General features: G+C 40.9%; 1 protein-coding gene across 5 annotated transcripts in view; it reads left to right on the forward strand.

The window, feature by feature from the left end:
- The first annotated feature begins 645 nt into the window (after positions 1-645).
- furinb (furin (paired basic amino acid cleaving enzyme) b) overlaps positions 646-27,540 on the forward strand; it is a 78,145-nt gene continuing 51,250 nt past the window's right edge. Inside the window, exons 1-3 of one of the 5 annotated variants that reach the window (XM_051383564.1) lie at positions 646-1,360; positions 1,447-1,517; positions 7,835-8,112. In XM_051383564.1, coding sequence (XP_051239524.1) covers positions 7,936-8,112 — 177 coding nt within the window. In that variant the 5' untranslated portion in view covers positions 646-1,360; positions 1,447-1,517; positions 7,835-7,935. Of the gene's footprint in view, positions 1,518-4,855; positions 5,237-7,834; positions 8,113-27,540 lie in introns of those variants that run through there. The other 4 variants (XM_051383563.1, XM_051383565.1, XM_051383566.1 and 1 more) reach the window with 4 other exon arrangements.

A 27,540-nucleotide genomic window follows, 5' to 3' on the forward strand; every position in this document is an offset into this window, starting at 1 on the left:
GGTCCGTGTTAAAGGAGGGGGGGCGGGGGGGGGGGCTGCTGCTGAAAGCGGGCTGGATTTCACTTATCAGCCTGTAACGGGGTAGACACAACCATGCGAGTCAGTGTCAGACTGTGAGCTTTGTGTAATGGCGCCCTCTACCGCTCGGTGTGTGTGTGTACGTTCAACGGTTAGCCAGAAGATGGCGGTCGCACACAGCGGCACAGATCAGTTAGCTGGAAAACAAGGATGCGTGTTTTGTAAACAGGCTTACCCCGGAATTCCTTTTTTTTTTAACGATAAAATGTGCATGAAGGCGGTTGAAAGAAACGTAAACAGCAATTCTAAAATAAAATAATTTAAAAAAAAAAAAAGGTTTTGTTTTAACCTTTAGAAAAGCATGAATCGAGGTTAATAATCAAATATAATTTTCTTGTTACAAATGTGAATTTATAAGTTTATATTATGCCACAAATGCATTTTATTTCACCTCTTAATAAAAAGGCGAACCGTTAGCGTCGAATGCTAAGTGGCTAAACGTGACTTTACGTAAGTTTATCCCTGTTTCGGGCTATATTAAAACCGCTCCCCGCCCCCTTTTAACGACCACGGTGTAACGAATCAAGCGTACGCGACGGTCCAGTCGGCTTTAAACGTGACGTATTTCCTGGGGAAAAAGAGGGGGGTTCGTGGCAGTTTGTTGTCATCTCCATCCAGTAGTGAACCGTTATATTGTATTGGCACGCAGCCCTTTCTCACCCCCTTTGTCTTTCTATCCGTGTGTTTACTTTACGTGTGTGTGTATGTGGGGTGCATTAGTGCCAGCATTACTGTAACCCGCAAACAAGTCATGTGAAAAATTACTGAAACGGCCAAAGAAAATATCTGGGTGGCCAAATGTAACCTAAACATGGTGGTGTTGGCAAGTTGGTGGCGGATTTGACAAGCGAGACGGGATAGTTGAATTCGGCGCTTCTTTTTTTTTTTTTTTTTTGGAGGAGGAGGAGGAGGAGGAGGATGGGTTGTCGTGTGGATAGCATTATTATTCACCTCCTGGATCAAGTAGAGGACGTACAGCGTCAGGTTAGTTTGATGTAAAGTTGAAAGTCAAGCCGCAGGAGAAAGGTGGAGTCTCCGCCCGGAGGGAGAAGAATAAAGAAGAGGAGGAGGAGGAGGATGAGGAGGCATCACGTCTCGGTTTCGCTTGTTGGCATCTTTAGTTTTGTGTAAAAGCCACGAGTTAGATGTGTTTAAAGCAGGGGAGGGCAGCAGCGGCAGAGTGGGTGGGAACAATGGGAGTATTTGCGGAAAGCATGAGGGCTATTTTAGCATAAAGTGTCTGCCAGCGCTGCCGACAGCTCTCACCAGTCTTCCCAGTCAGGTAAATCCTCCCCCCCAGTCTGGACAACGGGCTCTCTTCATCCTAATAGATGGACCTTCTTATTTTTTATTTTTTTGTTCTTGAAGGAGAAATGACTTAGCCCGATAATTGACCAGCTTTTGGGTCTGCAGCGCTTCCTCTCTGAAGTTTATTGTTGGTAAGATAACGGCATGTTTGTTGTAACTGCTGTGTTTACAGTGTTGTTGTTGTTGTTGTTGTTTTTTTGCAGCATGTCTCAATTGACTCTGTTAATTCTGATTTATGTCCTCCCTCCCCTCTGTCTCTATTGCACCTTATATTCTCTTCCTCTCTTCCTCATTCAGCCTGGAGCCTTAATGGGCTAAAACCCACTCATCAGGTACTTTTTATCTGTGTGAGGTGGGAATTGCTCTTATAAATTTCAGTTAATTCTCCTTCTCAGGCAAGGCAGGTAGTGTTTAGACCAAGCTACGCACTATTCCTCTTCACACTGGCATCAGATATCTGTGTCTATTTTAAGGAAAAGCAAAAATTGTGCTCAGTTTGGAACAGCAAGCTGGAAAACTAAACTTTGAGTGATCTAACTCATCCTGTATTATCCTCTGGTTACTCTTGCTATAATACCTCCAGTGCAACTCCCACTGGGATCTCAACAAGGGGGGGGGTCAAGGTCACCAGCTATTGAGTCAAACAGCACGGCTCCAAGCTTCCTTCTCAATCGGATCCCACTACCTCACCACATCAGAGATTACTCTATAATGCAAGCCTATTGTGTCTGTATTTGTGAGGCCTGCACCATGCCCAGGCCAGTAAAGAGACCAAAGCTATTAAAAAGGGTGGTCCTGCGTTTATGTTTATGTCGCCGGAGGAAGTCGAAATGAGTGGTTCACACACACTTCACCCAGTTGTGTTGATTCGTCACCAGCGCCGGGTTTAACAGTACTGATCGTTCGTCAGATGGCAGTTCACACATTTTATAAGGAGCATAAAGCAGGAATGCAGTGGAGGAGAAAGAAGTAGGAAGACAAACTTGTCAACAGTATAACTCATCTATAAACTAGGACGGAGAGTGTTGTGGATGAGAGGAAGTTTGACACAGGGAACAATGCCAAGATTCAGATGGCTGTAAAAAAAATTGTGTTGGATCTCTCTGTGGGACATTACTTACAGGATTGATTCTTTCTCCTGGACACATTGCTGCTGCCCTAGACAACATTTTATCAGGCTTTTCCATCTCCGCAGCTCGTAGACAGCGGGAGCTAAGATGGATCAAGCGTTAGTGATACTCAGTCACAGAGTTCTCGTTCACTTCGCTGTGTGCCTCAGATGATCGCCGGCACAGCACACTTCCAGCTGTGTCCTGACAGGGCACGAGATGCTTGTGCAATGTCTCTGGTTTTCCAACCGCAATCTAACGTGGAGCAAATTTTCCTCTCAGTAGAGGAGGATGCTTGGCTGTCACTAGTACTTCACAAATGCTACAGATCTCTCCTGTGTCTTTGTTTTCTCTGAGAGGGCAGCCCAGAGCACATGGTGGGTGTTGATTAGGCTGGTGGGCAGCCTGAAATAGCACTGGAGTGCTGCATATGGTTGGTCCCAGCTTTGTGGGCTTGTCATTAGCAATGGAAATCGCCTGTTAGAGCTGTTATTTCGTCAAATTATGGTTATCGCATCTCTCCGGAGTGGTACTCATGTAGAGAAAGTTAACTGAATGCATATGTTGTTTGTCAGATACATCACATTTGCACTATTGGACATTGTCATGGTCATTACTGTAGGCCTCTGCTGATGTTCACTTAGTAGTTTCTCTGATGCAGCCGGGGGGGGTATACAGGCTGTTCCAATGGGTAAGAAAATCAGATCAGATTGTGAAGTCCAGTTTTCTTAACACCAGCTCTTTACTAGCAGTACTTTATCTAGATCAGGTAGACCTAGAGCTGGACTATAATTATAAAATTGTATATTATGATGTTTGAGGGAGATTATCGGTGGTATTTTCATCAGCCGTGGAAAAGATAACCCAGCAGATGAATCACTTATTAATAACTTACTCAGCTACAACTGACCAATACTGGATTTCTGAGGCCAATACGAGCATGGATATTTTAGAGTGTTAATAGAAGTAAGGATACTGGCTGACTGGCTGAAAAAATGATAATAACAATAAGCATAGTCACCGGTGCAGTACTGCTATCTACTGCAGTTTACAGTTTATGCCAGAAATGCCATCAACATTAATTGAGCGAAGGATGCGAGCAAGTTTAGGCAGGTCAACTCGAGCTGCGCTGATTACACACATGACATGCGTTATTCCATAATCACTAATCAAGCGCTCCCCTCCAATCTGGCGGTCTATTTAAACTACACAATTTCCCAGCTCTCCCTCTGCTCTGTCAATGCCGCTGTTGCCCTGCATCCGTATTGCTGCTGCTGCTGCTGCTACTGCACTGTAAGCCCCACCACCACCCCAGCATCCACCTGTAGGCTCCGACTGGGGGTTAAGGTATTTGCGCATCACTCCCCAATATCTCTATGTAAACATATCTGCAGGGAGTGATGAGGTCGGAGCCTAGACGCCAAAATCTAAATATGCTATACTGCTTAATAAACATTCCAAACTGAGTTGGCTGACTGAAATATCTGTTATCAGCCAGAATTGGCCAGTAATGTACCCCCCGCTGATATGTCTGTCAGGCTGTAGCCGTAGCCCACGATACAGTTTGTATCATATAGCTGTAATGAAACCTCTAAGATCAGCTAAAGATAACATATTACTTAGTATTAATTTTACCATATTGATATTACTGCATATCAAAATTCGCCCAGATCTTGTTAATCAGTCTGGCTCATATCAGATCTTAAAAGCTAGTGTTCCTCAAAGCCGCAACTCTGTAGAGTATCCAGCAGTGTGTAGTAGCTGTTGCCCTAGGGCTTAATGGTGATATCAAGACAATAATGAATCCACAGTGTTGACGCATCTCCCCCTCTTCTCAGTAGAGATGAATTGTAAGGCATCAAAGGACAGGAATCATTCTGTGGTTAGTTTGTACAACACAGTTTTGTTCTGTTGGTCACGGAGCAGCTCCACTGGAGCGCTTGGGGTTGATGTGCACTCCTCAAGGGCACCTCAGCTGTTTTTGGTGATGCAGGGGAGGGGGGTTGCTAAGCAAAGTATTTTGATAGGAACAACCTGTTGTTGCAGTTTTGTTCCATAAGAGAGAGAGAGTTTTTTGAACAGGAATCTTTAATCAAAATATTTCACCATCCCCGTCACCACGACATGCTGAACTATATTTGGAGGTCTGTCAATAGCTTGAAACAGAAGGTGCTGAATTAATAATTCAAAGCTGTCATGTAATTTTAGCATAGCACAGGTCACTTTCCCACCCCTGCATTTCCACAGGCTCACTTACTTGAGCATGGTACTAATCTTGAAAGAGGTTATGCATCTGATTTTCTGTTTTCATTGTAGTTTAGGTTCTAAAGTCTCGAGTTCTCCTGTGGTTTGAAGGTTGAAGTTTCCTCTTAGTTTCAGGCCTTTGATGTATATTGTAAGAGTAAGCAGCCTCTTGTTAACTCCTCTCCAGGCTGTTTTGAGACAAGGTGTTTTGGGCGATGTGTTATCATGTGCTCGTTATTTTCCGCAATGCTGTATGGGGGAGGGATACCACCCCTCTCTCTTCCACCGTCTCCCATCTATTCCTCCCTCTCTCAGCCCTCTCAATGACAGCAGACCCCCCGCTCCTGTTTTTGTGACTCCAGCATAGCATCTAATGAGCTCAGAAGAATTGCTCCACGGGAAGAGTGACAGCCCCTGGTCATGTTGCCACCACCTCTCCTGCTGCGCTCAAATCACACCCACTCCTAAATGTATCTGTGAAGCCACAGATGTATTCAGTGAGTTTCTCCTCTTTGAATAGTTTGGATACACGTAACTCCCCAGAAGCGGGGGATAATTGTTTGAGTGAATGAAGGCATGGGCATCCTCTGTGTTGGTAAAAGGTTGTGAAATGTGTCCTTTTTTTTCAACAGTGGATTTCAGGGAGAACTTAAGGCGAAAGTATCTTGCCTGCAAACCAATTTCCTTGTTACATGACAAATGCCAATAGAGTTAGTCATGTATTTGACAGGACCCAAATTCACTGTGGAAAGGAAGGAAGTAAGAAAGGAGATTCTGTGAGAAGGTTAACATGGTTCAAGCTTAAGAAAGTCTATGTCTATGAGCTAAGATAATCTTAAAATATACTATACATGGACAGTAACATGTCATCATATCTCTAAACTGGTCCCTTGTATGACTGGACTGTCATGTGCGTTTTTCACGTGTTGTTATGTGCAATGTACGAGTACCGTGGTGTTGGGAGGCGCACAGACTGCTTTTAGACAGTGCCACCTACTGCCCACATCACCACCACTTAATTTGAGTGCACTGTGAAAATACTGGGTTTTTTCTTTCACAGTCAGTGCCTATGAGGAGTATAAAGACACTCAGCCACAGTCAGTGAAACAGTCTGCTCTACTGCAGGTTTGCCTTACCTTGCAGAAGACATAGGCTCCTTTTGTTTTTCAAAAATCCATTAACAAGACTGAAAGTCTACAGCCCCATACCAGCCCCTAAAGCCTGAAATGTTCATTACACAACCCTGTTTGAAACAGTTTGACAGAATGCACACCACACTGATGATTTTGCTATTCTGAGAGCCTTAAGGGAGTGGGGATAAAATGTTAATTTGTCCTGAGGGTGGCCATAGGGGAATGACACATTATACATCATTAGAATAAAAAAGGGTTTGTCTTCTTGGGAGCCTAAAAATGCTGAGCAAAGTTCCTGACAATCTGCCTACTAGATCATGAGATATCTTATGGGCACAACTGACAGTATGACGTAAGGTCAGAGCAAGTTAATATATCATTGAGTTCTCAAAATAAAGTGATCATCTTTTTGGGACCATGGATGTACTCTGTCGTTTTCATTGCCTATTGGTGCTTAAATAACAGCTGCAGAGTGGCAGCAGCAGTGGAAAGGGCAAGTGGTCACTAAAACATTGGGATTTATCCTCTGGAGACCATGTATATCCACTGTATTTCTTGTGTTAAGGTAGCCATTTTTTTGACCTTTTCATGGCTTTATTGGGTAGGACAGATGAAGATCCGCTGCAGCATCTCCGTATATGGGTCGCCAGCTCTACCGACTGAGCTAACCGGGCGCCTAAGGTAGCCATTTTGACCTGATGATGGCTCTAGATGATATATACTACGGGGGCTTGGCGGTCACCAAATCTCAACTGATACCAATCAATATCAATACCCATGGGAGAGTTTGGATGTATTAGACAGTGTCATCCATCAGAGTCCAAGTCCTTGTCAAGGCACATTGCCCTTCTAGAAACATTTGGTGACCCAACACCTTACTAAGACACATTAACAACGTGTTCGACAAATATGTCAAACTCATTCCACTTCCACTGCTGTCACTGCCATGACGACGAGTAGAACAACCGGTCCTCGTGTTCAGCTATCTTCCCCATCTTTCTCCCACAAAAAACTGCTAAAAAGGCAGAGGTGAACACGCCAATTAAAAAAAGGCTCAGACTGAACCTTCAAAGTTACCTCTATTTCTTTCGCATGGTGTAGCAGGGATTGACTCACTGAATGGCAGTTTGATGCCACGTTGGTGGGATCAGCAGTGGGACTGGACAGTCATTTAGACCTGCATCACCTCTCTCCTCTTCATCTTTCCTAGGAAGAACTGGATTCCCACACCTTATCATCTTTATTCTCAGTCAGAGGCGGTTAACTTACCGCAAAGCTTTCCTTTTTATGTGTGACTTACGGGCTCCTTTCCTACGACTCAAAGAGCTACAAATCAAAAGCCCTGAGAATGTCCCAGTGTGAAATTCTTTTTTCCGTTTTAACATCTGCTCAAATAATGATCCTTTTTATCACGCTTGTTATTTTACTCTTTAATTAGAATATGTCGTACAGTACCTTCGCAGACCCAGTAAGTAGCTGCTTGAATTTAAATTATGGAATGTCCTAAAGTTAAGGGCAGTGTCTGAGTGAGCTTTAAAATGTCCTCCATCTCAGACGCCTTGCCACAAGTAGCCGTGTAGTGGTTTTGCTTAGAGCTCCTCCTGTATTGCAGCAACATGCCTACTGTATATCATTATCATACATTACCATTCCAGGTATGAAAAAACAAGGGAGAATTGAAGAATAATTCTGTTTTTGGCAGAGCCCTTGTCTGTTTTGACCTAATATATATGCTTTGCACATTTATGAAGACGTTCTTTTTCTCTGGGTTGACAGTTAAGTAGACAGTGAGCTAAGTATGATGCATGATAAGGTCTGTGGGTGTGCTGTTTATTTTTGCTTCAGTTTTGGCTTTGTTTCCTGAATGGTATCTGCAGTACTGTAGGTAATTTAGGCCCAAGACTGACCCAGTTAAGAAGGCCATGCCTGTGTTTATAGCTGGCTCTGTCCTCTCATCTCTAGGCCACCGTTCTACTTTGCTGCTGTAAGGTAGAGCAGCCCCACTCTGCCTGGGAAGCAGTGACGGACGGACGGATAGACTGCCCTGTGAAGTCCTCCTTTTAATGGATGCCAGGGTGGCCCTGCTACATGTATGGACAGTCCTTGTCCTCCTGACAGCAGAACGGAAGTGGATTGATGCTGCAGAGGTCTACACCAACGCTTGGGCTGTCCAGATCAATGGGGGGCCAGAGGAGGCTGACCGCATCGCCAGGGAACATGGTTTCATCAACCATGGCAATGTAAGTTCGTCTTACTGTGTGTGTGTGTGTGTGTGTGTGTGTGTGTGTGTGTGTGTGTGTGTGTGTGTGTGTGTGTGTAAATGCATGAGTATGTACACACTGAAGAGGTGTCTCTCATCTATATCACTCCATGTGAGACTGTTTTCTTACCCAGCTATGGCTTGTAGGTGAACATCAGTGTTACAAAACTGTTGTACATCAAAGCCGAGCATCAGCGAGCCTGACATGACACCTCCAAGAAATCCTGTTTGCGCAGCAAGTCGCACAAGTGTGGCCTCCTCCACTTCTTGTAGCTTAAAGTGGGGCATGCATGACTTCGTAACACACTGGCAGACAGTTGTGTTTACTGAGTAGTGTTAGGAATAGACAGGAATAATAAGACTGTTATTTCTGTGTCTCAAGGAAGGTTGTTATATTTAATTATGATGTCTGTAGTTAAATTTTATTGCAAACACTTTAGCTTCCGTTTTTGGGATTGGCAAGTCATTTTAATTAAATGAGCTGTTATGACATACAGTTCGCAGATAGGGGAAAGAAAAACAATTGTCAGAAGAGGTGAAGGATAAGGGGGAGAGAAGGAGAAGTAGTTGCATCTTATTGTTCTTTCAGTGGTGTGTTAGGTCCCTTGAACAGCAAAATACTTCTAAGGCTAAGCTTTTCCATATTTGTGCACAGCAGTTGACAGTGAGTCGCTATTTTGTCCCCTCTTCCCCTGTTGCTCCACTTGAGACTTAACTTCATTTGCATGCATCTTTGTGGAGCTGCCTGAGTGCTGCACACGCCAGTGAACAGCCTTCTGGATTACTTCTTAGGAATACGCGTAGGAGGTTCTGCACATTCCCACCCCACTTCTCCCCACCTCAAATAAAGAGGATTTTCTGAAAGAGAGGTTTTGCAAAATTAATTTGGTCTTATCGTTGCTTTCTTTATTTTGGCAAAGATGGAGCTTTGTCTGGAGTGCAAAGACAGATGTTTTTAGTCTCCCTGTTATCATAGTGAACAGTTGTCACATGGATTTATGTCAAACTGGACGATTAGATTAGATGTGTGTCATTATTAAAAGCTCTGTATCGTCTCCCCCATTATATTAAAACGTATCCATGTGACATAACGTTGAGCTTGTCTGAGGGACTTACATTCTGCTTGACTCTGGAGTTCATGTAGTATTGATCTGGATTGTTGCAGTTGTTCTAACAGTCTAAAAATATTGTACTGCCGAGTGAAAGAAAGAGTACATTAGGTATAATGGCCCCTAACAGACTTTTACTCTTAATTGCTTCTATGAATTCTAGATTGTGAATCAGTCTCCAGTCTTTGTGATTTGGGTAAAATGTAATGTTCAATATTCTGCTCACAGAAAACACATACATATTCTAGACAATCACCCAGGGACACAACGCTATGAAGTAAAAAAAAAGTCTATCTTCCTCCAAACGAGGCAGTTCTTCTTTCTTTCATATTCCCCTTATGTGATCGGTTTCCCTAAAAAACCTTTATGGCTTTCTTTCTCCTGTTTATCTCTCCTTCCCTCATTTCACCCAACCACAAAGACATCTCCTGCCTCTCTTCTCTCCATTAAACCACTAGATTAATGGGGAGATGTATAACTTTATTTTTCCACTCTGTTAAATAGGGATTGTGTCAAAGGAGTAGAGCTAGAAGTAGTCACAGGAACGAGTCCTCCATGGCGGCTGTCAGTCACTGAATCTCTGATGCCATATGGCAGCTTGTCATTTTAGTGGATGTGACTTTAACCACTCAGGTCCTGGAGGGTGAACAAGGAGTCTAGCCCTGTTCCATATGATGGGTCCTAAAAACAACCCTATTCACTTCATCCCAGCCAACCAACAGTAGATTTTTGTGGTTCTGGGTTCATGACACCACAGCCCACAAGATGTCTGTCTCCTTTACAGATTTTTTTATTTTTCTGAAGAAATCTTATAGTGGAGCTTCTTCTTTGCAGTTTTGATGTGAGAGGCAGATATTTCACTAGTGGATATAGATGTCTGCAAGCTTAGAGAGGGTGGAGATGGATAATAAAAGCAGAGTAGGAAAGAAGGTAGAAAGAATTGAGATAATTGACTATTTCCTATTGGAAAAAGAGTAGAAGTGAGACGTGGTGATAGCAGGACGGTTGCAAGGACGTGTGGGAGACGCTAGTTAAAAAAAAAAAAGGAAGATAGCTAATGGAGTATGGTATTACGAACTGAAAAGCATGAGTGCTGGATGACTGGAAGGGTGAAATTTAGTATTATCCACTGTCTGGAATTAGATTTTGTGGGAGTACATCTTCAGTCATTGTTTCACAGAGGCACCCAAATAAGTTTTATTTTAGTCTCTAGTCCCTGAGTGGGTGCTATGAGAGAAGGATGATCTACTGTATGTGCAGTGCCTGTGCTCTGACAGTGCAGTGGGGGTTATATGAGGGTATGGGTTATGGAAGGCTTTTAAGGGCTGGGGGCTTAGAGTGGGAAACGACTTTTCCAGCATCCTTGGTGGTTGTTCTACAGGGCACTTGAAGAGAGAAAAGAGGCTGATGTATTATTATGAGGTACTGTAATAGGATTTTGATCACTAATGTGATTACAGGATCATCACGTAACTGGTTATTTGTTCATTGCAGTGCTCAGAAATGGCTTATTGTCTTGGTGCGCCTTTATGTATTTGCAGATTTGCTCATTATGTTTCAGCTTTATTTTATTTGAGTTTGTGTGAGGAGAAGAAAGGGTACTTCAGTGTGTGTGTGTGTGTGTGTGTGTGTGTGTGTGTGTGTGTGTGTGTGTGTGTGTGTGTGTTTGTGTGTGTGTGTTCAACCCCATGGTTTAATTGTAAATGTCATCAAGACATCCTAGTGTGCGTCGGCATTTTGTAAGTTGACACAAAGCGTTGTTATATCTGTTTCTCTGTAATTTGTTTAGTAGTGTTTTTTTTTTGTTTTTTTGTTTTTTTTTCAATAATGCTTTTGTGTCTGCGTGGGTGTACAAGACCAGGGTTTAGAGCTAAATGTCATGTCGTGTTCTTGGTGAGCCAAGGCAGAAATCATTGTTTTTATGAGGATGGGCAGGCTCTGTGGGCGTTGACAGACTGAATCACCCTGCTCTGTGGAGTAGACGTCTAATGCCAGAGCCCGTGCCTCTGTGTCTCCCTAGCTCTCTCACTACATCTCTCCATCTGGGTCTCTTGGTCCCTTTCTATTTATAGCTAATTTACTCAAAACATGGCTATAGTGTGATCTGAAGTAAACAACACACAGGTTTTGTTATCCGACTTCCCACCATCTGCTCCAGCAGCCTCGGCCCTCCTCAAAAACTGCAGGAAACTGCTCCTCTGGCTCTTGTGTTGCAGAGGTAACAGGTAATTTCCAGGTAGTGAGCACATGTTTGATTGCATTCACCTTGTGTCAGCTGATACTACTATAATATTCCTTCAAAATCCATTATTCTTGCTACAATTTCTAGGTTTTGCTGTTTTTCAATTTCGTACCATCACAGCCCCAAACACACAAACACATACCTGCTCTGTGCTGAATGTAATGCGCTCCAAGGCCATTGTCTTTTACTCTGCACATGATACCCTGCCAACTATGTGATGCTTTAGCCTACTGGCCAATTCTCTCTCTCTCTAGCTGTCTGTCTTTGTTGATTCATTTCGATTCAAATGAGCCGTATTGGCATGAATTGTAACGAAATAAATACATCTCGCTCTCGCTCACTCCCTTACTCTCTCTCTCTCTGGTCTACTTATCTGGTGGCTGCGTGAGGTGGTCACAGCACATCAGGACTGAGTTAATGTTTTATTGCTAAAGAAATGACACCGATGCTTTTAAGATTGTACATGGGCAGTTTGCTCTGTGGGTGAAGAGCGTTTGATTATTTTATATTGGAATGTTATTTGTAAAGCAAGCTCTGTCAGGCTGATTATGTCAGATGGTGTTGCTTTTATCTTCCTTCCGTTTGCCTGGAGTGCGATTGGGAGGCATTTGCGTTGTCTATGTGTGTGTGTGTGTGTGTGTGTGTGTGTCTGTGACACTTTATTTGTTTAGCCTGCTGGTGTCCACATTTTAAAGTAATAGTTTATTAAAAGGAACATCAAAAGAATCTCTCTCATTCTCTCTCTCTCTCTCTCTCTCTCTCTCTCTCTCTCTCTCTCTCTGGTTCTGCATCTGACTCTCTCCCTGTTGTTTTCTCTCGCTCTGAGACGTTCACATCCTTCCACCTCAACACTCAGTTTCACTCATAAACCCATATGACACTGTTCAGCAGCATATAGACAATGCCTGCTATTTGCTGTCTCCTATTTCCCACAGGACTTTAAAGGGAAAATAAGGAGAGTCTCTCGGAATAAAAGCTGTGAAGTCTTGCCGTTGGCACTAACGAATCTCAATAGAAAGAGTCTGCCATGGTACAAATATATTCTAATGGTACCAGGAGGTTATTATTAAAAAAAAAAAAAGCTTACTCTTTCCTTCAGCAAAATCCCAAACTTCTTTTTCTCTATAACACTATTGTCCCAAGTCATGCAGAATGATTTGTTTGTCTTTCTTTTCTCCTTTCATGGCTAAATATGTTGTCACTGCAATGAATGTTCACTTTAAAGGTGTGTATTCTCTCTCCATTTTTTATTTTTTTTTAGATAATGCTAAACTGATTATTCTCACATTGTCTGATCCCCGATGTAAACACGCATTCATATTCAAATTTCAATTTACTGACTAAGCAGGCCCTTCAACCGACTTAAAATGCATCCGTGCCCTATTTTTGGTATCCTGTCAGACCGAGAGAACTGACAAAATTAGCAAAATTGTGAAAAAAGTGGAGGAGGTCTTGGACAAAGATGGGTGGTGATTCATGTGTCAAGAGCTTGGTTTGAGGTCATCTGTGATAATAAACTAGACCTATAGTATGCAGTCATAATGGCACCCTAGCACAAATACTCATATAGTTATATGTTTATGAATGTTGTCCACATACATAGAGCTTTAGGAGGTGTTTGCTCTCTGCTTAAGTGGAGCTAAGAAATGTAAAATATGCAGTGTTGCTTTTAATCTGTTTACATTCTCAGCTTGTTGGGTAATATACTGTTAGTGTGTTTATCATTACTAATTCAAACCATTAATATTTATACAGATTGACAAACATTGGCCTAATTCACTTGTGCTGTTGCAGCACCATTTCCTTCCATCACCATTACGCTACATAGCATGTTATTTAACAAATGGACGGCTACCTGTGACAGGGCTCACGTTTAGAGTGGCACCCCCATGGACTTGGAAGCATAAGATTTTACTATTTAATTAAGCATATTGTTTAAATTTCTATCATCTCACCTGCTGGTTTTTGTTTATTTGTCCTTCCTTTTTTTAACATTATTACTATTACTTGTATTTTCCATCGTCACTGGGGGGTGGGAAGTGTTTGTTGAATAAAAGAACAATGGAGGGAGAAATGTTGCACAAACCCTGCAAATTTCAAGATGAAGGCCCCCAGATCCTCACATTTTCAGTCCTGAACATATTTTTTTCTTTCTATGATCCTTTTTTCTCACTCTCTATCCCCTTTCCCACCTGCTCTTTTTTCTTCAGTTCTTCTTTTTTTTTGTGCTTTTATTGCCTTTATTTGATAGGACAGCTGAAGACAGACAGGAAAGGGGGGCAGAGAGAGAGAGAGGGGATGACATGCAGCAAAGGGCCGCAGGTCGGATTCGAACTCTGGGCTGCTGCAGCAAGGACTCAGCCTCGGTACATGGGTTGCCAGCTCTACCAACTGAGCTAACTGGGCGCCCTTTTCTTCAGTTCTTAAGTCCATAGAAGACAAATTTCTCTAGAAAGTTTATAAAATTGGGTCGTAGAATATCAGTGACTGAGAGACACTGTTACCCAATCCATTTAACACACTGATACCGATCCAATACTAGCATCAATAGCATGTGCTTTTTTACGACCGCACAATTTAATTTGAATGTGAATTTGTGAAATTGAAATGGCATTGAATTTTTGTCAAAACTTGTATTTTGTAATTTTAGTCTTTGTCAGTGTGTTGAAAAACAGCTTGGCTTCAGAGCCCTTGTTGGCCAATCAATAGTGGGAAAATGGATGAAATGTTGGTATGTGTAGAATTTTGAATAGCATTTTCTCAACACCCAGAAGCTGCCTGCCTCATTCTGAATTGTTTTGAAGGAATTTGAATTAGTGGATTCAGAAGGTGGACCAGAGGTTGTAAATCTGTCCTACACCGGTTAACTAACATTTTTTAAACATCTTTTACATTCAAATGAATGACCAAGTACCTTGATGAGGTTTAACATGCCTGCTGGCACCACAAATCTCTTGTAATTTCTTTAACCTTTATGTCCTTCCTTGGTTGTTGCTTTTGTATTGGGTAGCTGCATGCCCTTTCCTCCCTCTCCCTCTTTCTGTGTATGTGTATGTGTATTTGTGTGCACATTTGTGTGTGTGTGGTGGTTTGTTATCAACCTTCTGCTCCTGCTCACTGCTTTATAGTCATACTGTAAAGCCCTTGTGACTGTCTCCCCACCGGCACACCAATCTACAGCGTGTTCTGGCATTAGGTTGCCATGGAGAAAATTGCCAGCATATTATTTCCAGTCGATTGACTCCAGTGTTGAGAGGGGGGGCATTTTTGTTGGCAAAGTAATACCTACCATGCATTTTTTTGGATCAGAAGGCCACTTGGCATTTAAAAAAATTTGACTCTTAAGTGGAAGCTTTTTTTGTATGTTTCTCTTCCTTTTTTATTTTGTTACAGGTATGTGAGATATTTTATACCTGCATCATCCTCTCGCTACCACAATCCTATATCTAATAGGATTTGGATAATCCACTGGGAATTGTTGCTTTGCAATCTTCTCATTTCCCTTTGTGGCTCTTTGCCATTTTCACCCCCTATCTTCTTTAATCTCTTCCTCACTTAAAACTTTCCAATTTTTACAGGTTATTTGCAGGTCTGGTTTGCAGTCAGTTTCCCTTCTTCTCACTGCTTTCTTTTCTCTGTGCTTGCTCTCTGCCCTCTTGTAGTTGTCCTGTCCTCCCTTTCTTCATCCTCTAGCTTCCACTTTATTTCTGTGTTTACTGATCTGAGTGAAGTGTTCCTCCTCGTCCCAGAGCTGTCTCTCATTTAAATGCACCACTTCATTATATGGAGCCTGCAACCACAGACCTTTTAGCTGTTTCCAAAAATGTCTCCTAGAAATGGGTTGGTGCTGTGCCAGGGATCTGCAAAAAATCCTTACTCAAAAGGTACTCTATGTAACTAGGTAACTATGTTTATAACTAAAAAATCTTTGACCTATAGAACTCTGACTCTAGTTACAACAGCTAATAAACAGCCCGTTAGTAATACGTTTGCTGTAGGGTTTAGGACAGGAAGAGAAGGAAGGTTAGAAAGAGGGTTGTCGTTTTAGTGGTAAGGATGGTCAGATGACTGAAAGACCAGAGGGTTTGATCAAGTGTGTGGAAAAGGATAAAGTCTATCACACTTCCCTCTGTTCCTCTGAGATATGGAGCCAGCCATGCGTGTGCATTGTCTGCCTTCATTCAAGTCTCTTTTCTTCAGGGAGGTCTTTTTTAAGACTACTCACATTCATAATCTGCCATTATTGACTTAGGATGGCTCTGAGTAAATGAAAGATGGAACTTTCCTTTTGTAAAGCATTGACTTTTGTTCACAGGGAAGAAGGTGGATACAATATAATTCAGCCTCAGCTTCAGTGACAATAATCACCACTTCTGCTGGTTTGTGTTGCTCTTCAGCTGCAATATTTCACTCCCTGTTCTCTGAGAGATATGTTTTCAGTTTTATAGCATGGTAGAGTGTAAACAACATATTGTCATGACTAGGGACCATTGTGATGTGCAAGCCAAGTTATTGATTTTTGTGTGTTTGTTTTTGCTCGCACATCTGTTCATTCACTTGTGTGTCTTTATTTACACACTTATGTCAGTATCTACAATCATTTCATAGTTGTTGGCCCTTTGGGAAATTAAGATTTCCAACAAAAACAACAGATTTAAATCCAGCTCATTAGCAGATATTATCACAAGTCAAAATTAGCTTTGCACGTGAGGTAGCAGGGTTTCTCAGCAGTTTTGTCTTTGTGTTTTTTTGGTATAAGTTTGATCCCCACACTATTTCTAACAAACTGACACAATTAATTACATACTATCAATATGGTAATGTGTTAATACCCATTCAGTATAGGGTTTTTTTTTACATTACAATTCACCCAATTCATCCAAGAGTTCCATTGTGAATAACTAAATATTTATTTTTCCATGATCCTGTGAGCATATAAGGATCCAGTGTATGAAGCTACGTTCTGATTTTACAGAGAAAAATATCTCATCTATTTTTGCCTCGCTGCTTATGTATTATTCACCTCACCTCAAATAATGCCAATGCGATCCAATTTAATAATAAAGTCTGATGACAAATAGAATTTATAATGCTTATAATCTTGGTGTTTTGTTGAGACCACAGAGTGGTGTCGATTCGCCTGTATGGTAATTCTAAAGTTTTGGTTTGGGTTGTTGTTTTCAAGCTGTTGGGGTAGACAGGGGTAGCTTTAGAAAATAGGTCCTCAAAAGTCATTACACTTCTGAATAAACGCATCTCTGGCATAGTCTTAACTGAAAGGCAATGCTTGTTGGGCTATTTTATTATGTTATTATGTCTACCCATGTTTGTCCTTGGTGGTTCTCTTCACTGAATGTTTCTGAAGGGTCCTCTGCAATAAAGAAGGACTGTATGTATGTGAGCATGAGCAGATGCGCTTAATATATGTGTGTGCAGCTGTTATGTTTGACGTTATTCATACAGATCTGTGGCTATTGCACATTTGTACTCAGAGTAACAGTCAGGGTGTTTGCTTGTAATGTACGCATAGCACTCCGGCGTACTTCACAGAATAATAACAGTAATAGTCGAAGACAGCACAAACAGTTTTAAAAGTCAGCTGCATGATGTGCCGTCTGACATGTGTTGCTGCAGCAGCTCAGGCTTGTCAGACTGTCTACGGACATTTACAGTATCACTGTGAAACACTTAGAGAAGCACTAACTCTGAATTGCTCTGTAGGTGTGTAATGATTCATTCATTGCATTGATTCATTCATTGCATCAATTATAAATGATGCCAATTCAATGCATCGATCTGCTAAAAGAAATAATCAAATTACTCCAGCTTTTGAGACAATCAATATGGAACAATTTGAATTGCAATTATCAAATTGAATTGAAACCACTCACTCGTTTGCCAGGATTGAAAAGAGGAAACTGGCAATATCATTGCTGCTGCCATTACTGCCACTACTAATGCTGCCACTGTCAGTAATATAAATGCTAAGACTGCTGCTGCTGCTGCTGTCACAACTACAAATAATAATGCTGCTCAGGCCATCATAAGTAAATATATTCCTTTTAATGTTTGCAACTCTAAAATTTATTTTATTGTTAACCAGTATTGAAGAAATGGTTTTGGTTCATTACTGAATGAACTGTGTTTCTCAAAATGTAACCAGAGAAAAATAGTAAATAATCCCTCTTGAAGCAAATTACATCTTGAATAATTAAATCAAATTGCTGTCAAGCGAGTAATCCACACACCTACTAAGAATTTGTGAATGTCTGAAAAATGCTGGTCTTTCTATGCCATTTTACTGTGTGTGGGAGCTCATTTTTTTTTATCCTGCCCACAGGTTAAAGAAATATGTATCCACAGACCTTGACTCAGCCCTAGGCTCTCCATGTGGGGAATAACCTCTAAGCATTCTGCATGCCAAACAACAGGATTGTTCAAGCAGTGTTCAAGAGTTCCTCACTGCTCTGCCATACTTTTTCAGTACAATCAGATGGCATTTCTCTTTCTCTGCTTTCTTTTTTTCCCCTGTGAGCATTCCAATCCTGGCATTGAGAAAATGTTATTAGAGATGTAATATGTGTGAGTATCAAGAAGGGAATAAATGAAAATAAGAATTAGAAATAAAACAATGCAGTTATATGTGAAAGGGAGGAGGGAGGGGGAGGGTTGTTACCCAGAGGTGCGAATGAGATCAGATTAGTGCTCAGCCAGTATTAGATTCTGCTGGGAGAACCCCTAACACCTCTTTTTATCCCTGCCCCACTAAAACAGACAAAGCAGTCTGAAGCCTACAAGTGTACAAACAAGAAGTAATTTGACTGTGACTGAGGACATGAGACATTATTAAGAAGTTATTAGATTTTTCTGCATGAAATGTCTTATCTCTTTGGATTACTCACAATGTTATCTTTTATTTGAGGTTTTTAGCATTTCATATTTCATTTTCTAAATTTCATATCCTTCTTGGATGCCAGTATAATGCATTGGATTTTTCATGTTGTTTTTTTTTCAACATGCAACCAGTCAATTTGGCATGAATATTTTAAGACTCCATGAAATGTAAATCAGAGCTCAGTACACAGTTAATTTTGATAAAAGGAAGTTATGGACAGACTCTCAGCAGGGGTTCATGGTTGAGTGTCTGCGCTGCATTCATAACACTTAGACTTTTCTTTTAATTTGTGGAGATATTGATTGAAACCACACCAGCAGTGATGAAATATTGTAGTTAAATATATTATGCCCAAAGTTTCAGACACTTACTAGGGTCACTGGCTGTGACGTACGCTTTGTATTTAAAAAGAATTTGATCACATGTTTTCTTGGAAACCCTCTTATGGTACATGCACAATTGACTAGATAACACAAGATGTCAGCTCGACGTGATGCATTAAAGTGCCGAATGAATCACTTTTGTTGACAATTACTTTCATGGGTTTCGCATGTCAGGCCATTTCAATTGATTTCCACTATATGTTATTTCTGCAGCCTGTGATTTTCCACAAGGGACTGGTGCATCAATTCAGGACCAGCGTGAAATTGTTTTTTTATTCTACTTCAGGGGGTCTTTTAATGTAAGAGAAACAAAAAATCAGACAGTCATTAAACATTAGTTTTCTCTGGGAGCATACAAATGACTATGTTCCCTGACCTCCCTGCTCTTTCAGGGATTGTGTGGGAAGGGAAAATGTGTTAGTTCTCCATTAATAAGTAAATGACAAATCAAGCTAAACATTTATCAGACAGCACCGAAGGTATCTACAAGGAGTCATTGTCATACACAACCAGGCCCATAGTCCATGAGCTTATTCTTCCGTTTCTTTTTTCCCTTATCCTAAAGAAAAGTCGCACAGGCTGATGTGAGGCCAGAAAAAGTTGTGCAGAGCAACGTGTACTTTGTGCTGCTGTAAAACAAAGTAAAAATGTGACCTTTTGAGGAAAGCAGAAAGGAGAAGTAAAAGGTCTGCGAGGCTGGAGATATCAGGCTCCCCTCTGAAGCGTGACACTTGGTCAATTGCTGGCTGATGCGATTTAGCAGAGACAAGACAGAGAGTGAGGGTGAAATAACAAGGCAGCTGGGCCTCCCTGACCCAGGCACTGTCGATGATCAGGTAGCTTCGTCCTGGAATTTTACAGAAAGTTGCTGGATTAGTTTTTCGTCAACAACTATTTTTTATCTTACCTTATTTAAATACAAATAAAAACAATACTTACAGAAACGTGTGCTTTTGGACATGTTCTTGCAAGTGAATTTTCTCTGTTGCCAGCAGGGCATCATTATGTTTTACCTGCTTGTATAACAGACCGCTATTCTAAATCCTTTATTCCCTCTGCAGTCCAAAGACTAAATGCTCTGTAGGTTTTTTTGTTGTTGTTGGTGTGTGCTTTATCTGATCTTTTTATTGTGCATAGCAAGTTTATTTATCAATATTATTTATAGATTGTGTTCGGCATTTAGCTCCCATTTATTTGTTCGTATGTATGTTACTGTGCTGTGTAACAACAAGCTGCTCCAAACAAATTCCCCTAGTGGGATTAATTAAATGTTTGTATTGTGTTGTAAAGCATTATTTTGAATAGACAAAGGTTGGTGCCATGAGAAAAAATAATATATATACAGTATATTGAATATATATATATACCCCCCCCCCCAGCTTAATATTTTGCACTCGTTGAATTGTAAATGCCGGTGTGGGTGTCTCCATGCGCAGCCTTTGTTTTGGTTCATGTATATTCAGCAGTGCAACCTGCAAAAGGGATGAGTGAAAGTGAATATAGATCATAGGTGAATAGGTGTGTTGATTATTAAATACAATATCAAAATAGAGACATTCATTCAATGAAAGGATTATATACTTATAACCTCAGGCAGGTGTTCTTTTACTCATAATTCTAATGTATCTCACCTTGTACATGCTCACATAGTTAATTAATGTTACGGAACAGCATTTGCACTGCAATATGTTTCAAGACTAAAACATGAGACACTATGGAAGATGATAAGCCCTAGTAACCTGACTCTCCTTCATAAAAAAGCCGACTATCAAGTTATAACCGACCAGTGTAATGTGTGTAGAGGTCTGTATTGATATTTCAGAAGCCTGCTGTTGTTTGATGAGATTTCATTCTATATATTCAGGTTTCATTCCATATATCCAAACTTCATGTTATATGTAATAATATCCTAATAAGCATTCCATAAATGTCTCTGTCTATATATCGACATATTTATGGAATGATGTATACACTGTGAAATATATATATATATACACACACACAATTTATGATTAATATACAGATTACATATGAATTATTCTCTAAAATGCATTAAATCAAACTATGAACATCTGCGTAATTAGTGGCTAATGATCCATGTGGAGCCATTAGAGAGTTCTTATGTATGGGTGGATAGGTGTTATCATGCAGCTCCTCACCCCCAGATGGGAGGTGTGGTAGAAGTTACAGTATAACACAACCAGATCATTCTCAGCCTAAATAATGTAGAAAGAGTGCCTGCCATGTGGAAAGAATACTGTTCACAGTAGAGGATGAATGCAGAATACTTTCACAGTGTTCGATTCATTTTCCTTCTCCTTTAGAATCCTTTGTGGGCAAAGACCCGAGTGCATGGCGCCGCTTGAGCAGTTTGCTGTAAAATTTAAACGATGCAGGGGTTCTTCAGATTGTGTTCTCTAAAATAAAACTGACATGAAAGAATGGAGCAGTTGACCCGGAACATACCAGGGGCTTTTTGTTCAAATGGCACTTACAACCCTCTGGCTCTTAGCTCTTGATAAAGAGTTTGTCTCAGATACAGTAATTTAAGCTGGGACTGTGGAAAATGTGCTCTGTAGGTCTACTCTGTTGAATGCAGAAGCTTCTGTCTGTATTCACATGGAGTCCTTAGCCAATGATGCTCATCCCTTGTGGCTCTAAACCTACTTTCTCTTCTGCACACAGAAGCCTGTACTCTTATTTCAGACTGCATCTAACTGATCCATGAAAGACAATTTCTGCACATTTTTATTTATACTTTTACTCCAGAGACTGGACAATATGTATACTACTTGGTTATAATAAGGAGTAATGCACCCACCACTTCAACACCTCCTCATTAAGAGGTTGGGCAGAATAAGCAGTATAAATGTCTAGTCTGCATTATACTGTAATGGGAAAGATGACTGCATTATTTATTATGTCTATTTTGTGTACACTTGTAGCTATCGTAAAGCCCCCACCACCCCCCCATCATACATCATACATCTGTCTTCCATCTGGGCTGCATTACTACTGCAATGGGGTTGCAGGCTATTCTATCTCAGATATTGCACAGTAGGACTGATTGGGAATATTGTAACACAAATCTCCTACAATGCCAGTGCCTTATAGTAGTGGAGTAGTTTTACTTAGCCATACCACAGTGCATACTGCTGAACCCGTATTCAAGCTTGGATGGGGATCACCATCATTGGAGTGGGCATGACACGATATAGCCACACCTCTAAAGAGGTGTAGGAGTGGAGTAAATTTTGTTGAGAGACCAACACAATTGAGAAGATTCCTTTCAATAATATAGCACTTTTAAAAAAACATACAGTTACAAAGTGCGTGACGCCACAAGCCAGTTTTCTTTTTCCTAAGCATTATCTGGCAGAGTTATTGTCCTATGTTGCCCACTTCAGTAGTAACCCAACATGTTTAATATAATAAACGAGAAATTCATGTAACAGGATATACTAGGATATCTAACAGTTACCTGCGAAGCCTAGTGGCGTGTGTGCAGTTTGTGTGTTTACAGAGTCCTTAAATTGTTCTCAATTTTGACTGTTTTCTGAGCATTTCCTTATTTTTAGACTAGTTGACCTTTTTGTATACAAACATACATGCGTACATCCATGAACACATTTGCATATTACATAGACAAATATCAAAGCATACAACCCCAATAAACAAAGCTAAAGGCAAATGGAGAGTTTATAAAAGGCTAACCTATATAAATTCACACAGATTCCGCACGCCAGGATTTAAAATATGTTCTGGAAATAGATGCAACGTTTTGATCAGATGATCCGAGTGGCTGGGAGCAGAAACAGGGGGTCAGCAGCTCCGCTATACACTGTATGCGGGGGCCAGGCCACGCAGGGCCTTGTATGTGATAATTAGAATTTTTAAATCGATTTTTGTGTTTTATTGGAAGGCAGTGAACGGTGGCAAGAACTGGGGTGATTGACGACTAGTGTTAGTTAACAGCCTAGCTGCTGCATTCTGCACTAACTGAAGATGGGGTAGAGAGGTCAGAGTAATGCAAGTTAAGAGGGAGTTACAGTGATCTAAATGAGAAGAGATCACAGTATGTACTAAAAGTTCCATGTTTTTGGACCAGAATATGGGTTTGATTTTTCTCAAACTATTGACCGAATGCGTGAAAAATGACTAAACCTCCTCTCCTCAGCTTTTCATCATAAACCTAATTTCATTACGCTTCTCGCTCCATCGTTGTTCATTGTGCTGTTGGAGGATTGTGACAAAAAAAACCTGCACAGCACACCACCAGGCTATCTCGATCAGATGTCTGTGCCGTTATTATGGATGTATGAGAGGAAATTGAAAAACAAAATGATGTTAAAAAAAGATAATAAAGCCAGGATGTTAATCCCCTGTTCGCTTTTGCAGAAAGCTTTCTCAGTATGCTCCCGCCTTAAGCATAAGAGGAAAGTTCCTAAAGGTGCTAGTCATATGATGTAGCTGAGCCGAACGCTCCAGCCATTTATCATTGTTATGAAGGCTATCATGGGACCTTGCACAAGAGTCCTTTATAATAAGTGCTCTGTTCTCTCATATGTTCAGTGCTGCCACACAAATGCATACAGCCCACACAGCAAATATGAGTGGTAGTTTAGTCCTCCTGTTTCTGCTGCATTACCCTGCAGCAATAGGATATCTTCAGAGTCTTAAATCATAAAGAAAAAAGTACTGTGGCTGAACTCCGTCTCCCCTTCTTACAAATAATTGTTTTCTAAATCATATTCCAATCATTTCAATTTTCTCTTCTCCTTTAGACTTTTTTGTAAAGTCATTATAGGCATTTAGTCCGTAAATCCTTGCTTCCACTGATCACACTGTGCTGTGTCGACATGAAATGGTTGTAAATGCCATGCCCTTTCCGGCACAAGGATGTTTTGCCTTGAATAACACTATAAAAAGCAAACCTGACATGGCTGAATGCCAAGCAAGGATTTTAATAGCTTATTTATGCTCAGTTGCTTAATACTTGGACTGTTGTCTCAACAATACTGTCAGACCCATGTTTATGACTTGCAGACAGTAAATAGAAACACAGAGAAATTATTAAATGGCATGATCAAACAAATAACATCTTCCACTCGGCCGGTTCTCGTGTGGGTGGAAGTTAAATAAATCTTATATGTGCACATACATGGATGGCATGATTCTGAATTTCCTTGCCTTTTTTCTGATGCATGTGTTTGGTGACTCATACTAGCTAGTCCTGCACTTTAAACAGCTCCAGCATCACATCAGATTTGGGCGCAGAGCCAGCTCCCTTACAGGGGTTATTTCAGGTTCTTTCTCATGAAGCTATGCAAGTCTCATGTTCCCATTCCTAATACACAGAGAACCCGATTCTCAAACTCTTAGGACACTATGTTTTGATCTCTTCAACTGTCTGCATTTTTGTGGTTTGTGGTAATTTGAACGAGGCCTGGTTCAAAGTCGCACACGACCCTCCACACTTAACTCCTCTTGGCTGCTGCAGGTTGTGTCCTGGGTTCCTCTCGGGAAATGAACAGAGGGAGCTTCAGACTTGAGTCTTGTGAGTCTTGGTCTTGATCTATGTTAAGGATCTACTTTTTTTTCTGGTGTGTAAAAGCATTGTAAGAATATGTTGTGTTAGACTGCATCATGTAATAATAAATCTCAAAAACCACGTAATACTCTGAACAGTGCATCATGTCTTTAAGGTTTAGATCTGTGGAATTATGTTTCACTGCTGCTGAGCAGATTTTGTCTTGTTTTTTTTTATATTTCAATATAATATATTCAGATACATGACACAGAGAAATCACTTTAATGGTTCAGACTAATGTGTTGGTTTTTGTTTTTGGAAAGTCTTAAACATTATACCAATAAGGTTAAAGGCTTAATAAATAAAAATATGATTAAAATGGAAATAGAACACATTTTCAGACACTTTTTGGTTGCTTTAAAGGTTTTAAAGTATTTAGTGGCATCTAGCGGTGTAGTTGCAGATTGCTACTCCCTCGCTTCGCCCTCCGTTGAAAAGTTGTCTCTTTCCACTTTCAGGAAAATTAAAATGTATTTATTGTAAAATTAAACTGTGAATTTTACAATTGTGTGTGTAAATTGTGTACGTGAGACTCCAGACAACACGTGTGCTCACCTTCAAACCTCTGAGGCAGCTCAGAAAGACACAGGCGCATATGGCAACAGGATGGAATAAGAAAGAATCCATTATCATATATTGTCAGTTGGTGTGTCAGGAATTTGAATGATCCTAGCTAATCATCAGCTCTTCTCAAGTTAAAGCATTCCCTACATGATGTACTTTTTCGGAACAGACTAATATCATTATATGGGAGGTGAAAAGTAGCTAATATGCTGCCGAGGTTAGATGATGTCTCTCTGTAAGATATTTGAGGAAAGTCTGGCGGTTACCATGGTTCCTGTGTGTACTGGTATTCATTTGGAATAACAATGATCAACACAGTAACTGCTTGCAGTTGGAAGTGGCATTGTTGTCCTATTGAAGTTACAAAATAATGAATGATGAATTTGAAGAATCTAAATTTAATCTCAAATCTATCTGGCTGGCATTATTACCATAATCTGAATAAAAACTTTTTTTTCTCTTTGCCATTCAGTGTGTCTACTGGTTGAAGAATGTATAATGTAAAGTGAAACAGGCACACAAATAAGGGTTTTGTGTGGTTTTAGAGAGGTTTACTTGGTGTGCACCTCTATGCACATCTCTTAAAATTACAAAAGGACCACAAAATAGAGGTGTGCCGTGAACGTAGTGCTGTTGACCCTATCTGAGCAGACAGGCAGCAGACAGCACAATCTTGACACCGAAATTGCAGTACGCTGCTGGATTGCCAGTGACACACCTAACCTACTGCACCTTTCGACCCACTGCAGTGCATGGCGAGTCACCAAAATGCTGACTGTGCAGGCAAAGTAAAAAAAAAATATCACAGCACCTCAGGAAAATGCTTCAAACAAAGAATCCAGAATGTCCTGAAAATACATACAGCGCATTACATTGTAGATAAATATGATCATTTACATCCACATGCAGCCTGAATCTGTCAGGTTTCCCTCTGTTATAAACTGGGGAGAAAACCCTAGCAGATAGGAAGACATGAATGGTTTTAATAAGGGTCTCAACATGAAGAGAGGGATCAAATGTAAGCACTGAACATGTCAGTATTAATAGATAGAACCAGAGGAAGAGTCACAGGGGGGGCTGAGTGAAAGACACAGAGAGTAAAGGAATTAAACTGACGAGTCCTGAATGGAAATGGAAGTGGAACCTATTTACTTCAGTTCCCGAAAACTAGGGTGACGGAGCCTGACAGAGGCTGTTCTGGCACCAGGGAATTCAGCATAGGTGATGTGGAAAAGAGCAGCGGGCTGTGTTACACTCTGCAAATGAATAATCCAGCAGACTCACGGAATCCCAGCGCTCTTAAGCAGGCACCCGTCTGAGGAGCGAGCCGGAGGGGACAGCTGGAGGCTGGAGTTGTCTTTTTGTATTGACCCCATCACACACGGAGAGTGGAAGACAGAGATACAGAGGTGTGAGTGTGTCAGTACGTGTTGGTGAGTGCGTACGCGCGCAGGTGTTTCTTCATCGCTCTGTGATGTTTAAGTGAGAGTGTAACATGATTTGTCTCTCTAGGGTTTTGTTTTTTCATGCAGTAGGGTTGCATCTTCTTGCCGCATGTCTGAAGGTGCTGACAGTTTCCATTTTTCTCAGCTGAGCCCTTGAAGTGAAGGGCACATACTAGGCAGAGGACGTTTTGCACATTTCCTTTTCAGTAGTCCATCACTGCTGCTGTACACCCACGGCGCCTCTTCAGTGCTCCTGCCTCCCCTCTTGCAACCATTGATAGATTGACTGATCTGTGTCCATGAAAAATCAATAGGACAACCCTTTGAGTGCTCCTCACATCGATTTTTCATGGACTGTAGTTACAGTACTAACAAGTAGCAGGCTTTGCATTCCTTGGGAAAAGTCTGCTGTTCCATGACTCTGCGGACAATAGGTTGAAAGAAAGTCACAACAGAGCACAAGGGCACTATTAACATAAATAAGTTGAGGAGAGGAGGATTGTTTTTTTTTTCAAGTGCAGCCTGTGTGTGCTGTTCACCTCAGATCAGAATTGCTTTAAATTTTTTATGACATGGCAATCAAGGCGACATGATGCCTCCAGGCATAAACTAAAGGCCAACAGCACTCCGGTTCTACTTATACAGCACACCTTTGAATACTAAACACTGTTACATACTCAATATTTCAGATTTCCAGTTGCAATGAGATTTTTTTTAATTCATTCTCCTGCAATTATTTTTTGTCTCTCTCCTCATTTGCATAATGCTATGCTTCATTGCCTAAGCTCTTTGTCAGATGCACTCACCGTGGTGGCACATAAGTTTCCATAACTTCTTTAGATCCAAAGAGCACTGATGTTGTTCATCTGTTATAAATGTCTGTGTACTCTACCCCTCTCTCGATAGCTCGAAAATTAACCTAGCTTGATCTCAATCCTTTGCTTTCCGCTGAACTTGTTTTCATATATAAATATATCATCACGTCTTCTCCTGCTTTTCTTCAGTTCAAGAAGAAGAGGCCCCTTATGGCCCCGGTTTCAGCAAAGATTCTGTTTACCAATGCATTTGAATATGTGTAAGTCTGTCTTACATCTCTTCTGTATTTCTCTCCCCGTTTGTTCTGTCTCTGTTATTTCTAGCTCAGTGTTTGGTAAAAGCAGCATTGCTTCCTTCACCCCTG

This window comes from Dicentrarchus labrax, unplaced genomic scaffold, assembly GCF_905237075.1.
Source record: "Dicentrarchus labrax unplaced genomic scaffold, dlabrax2021, whole genome shotgun sequence".
In the NCBI taxonomy this organism is placed as follows: domain Eukaryota; kingdom Metazoa; phylum Chordata; class Actinopteri; family Moronidae; genus Dicentrarchus; species Dicentrarchus labrax.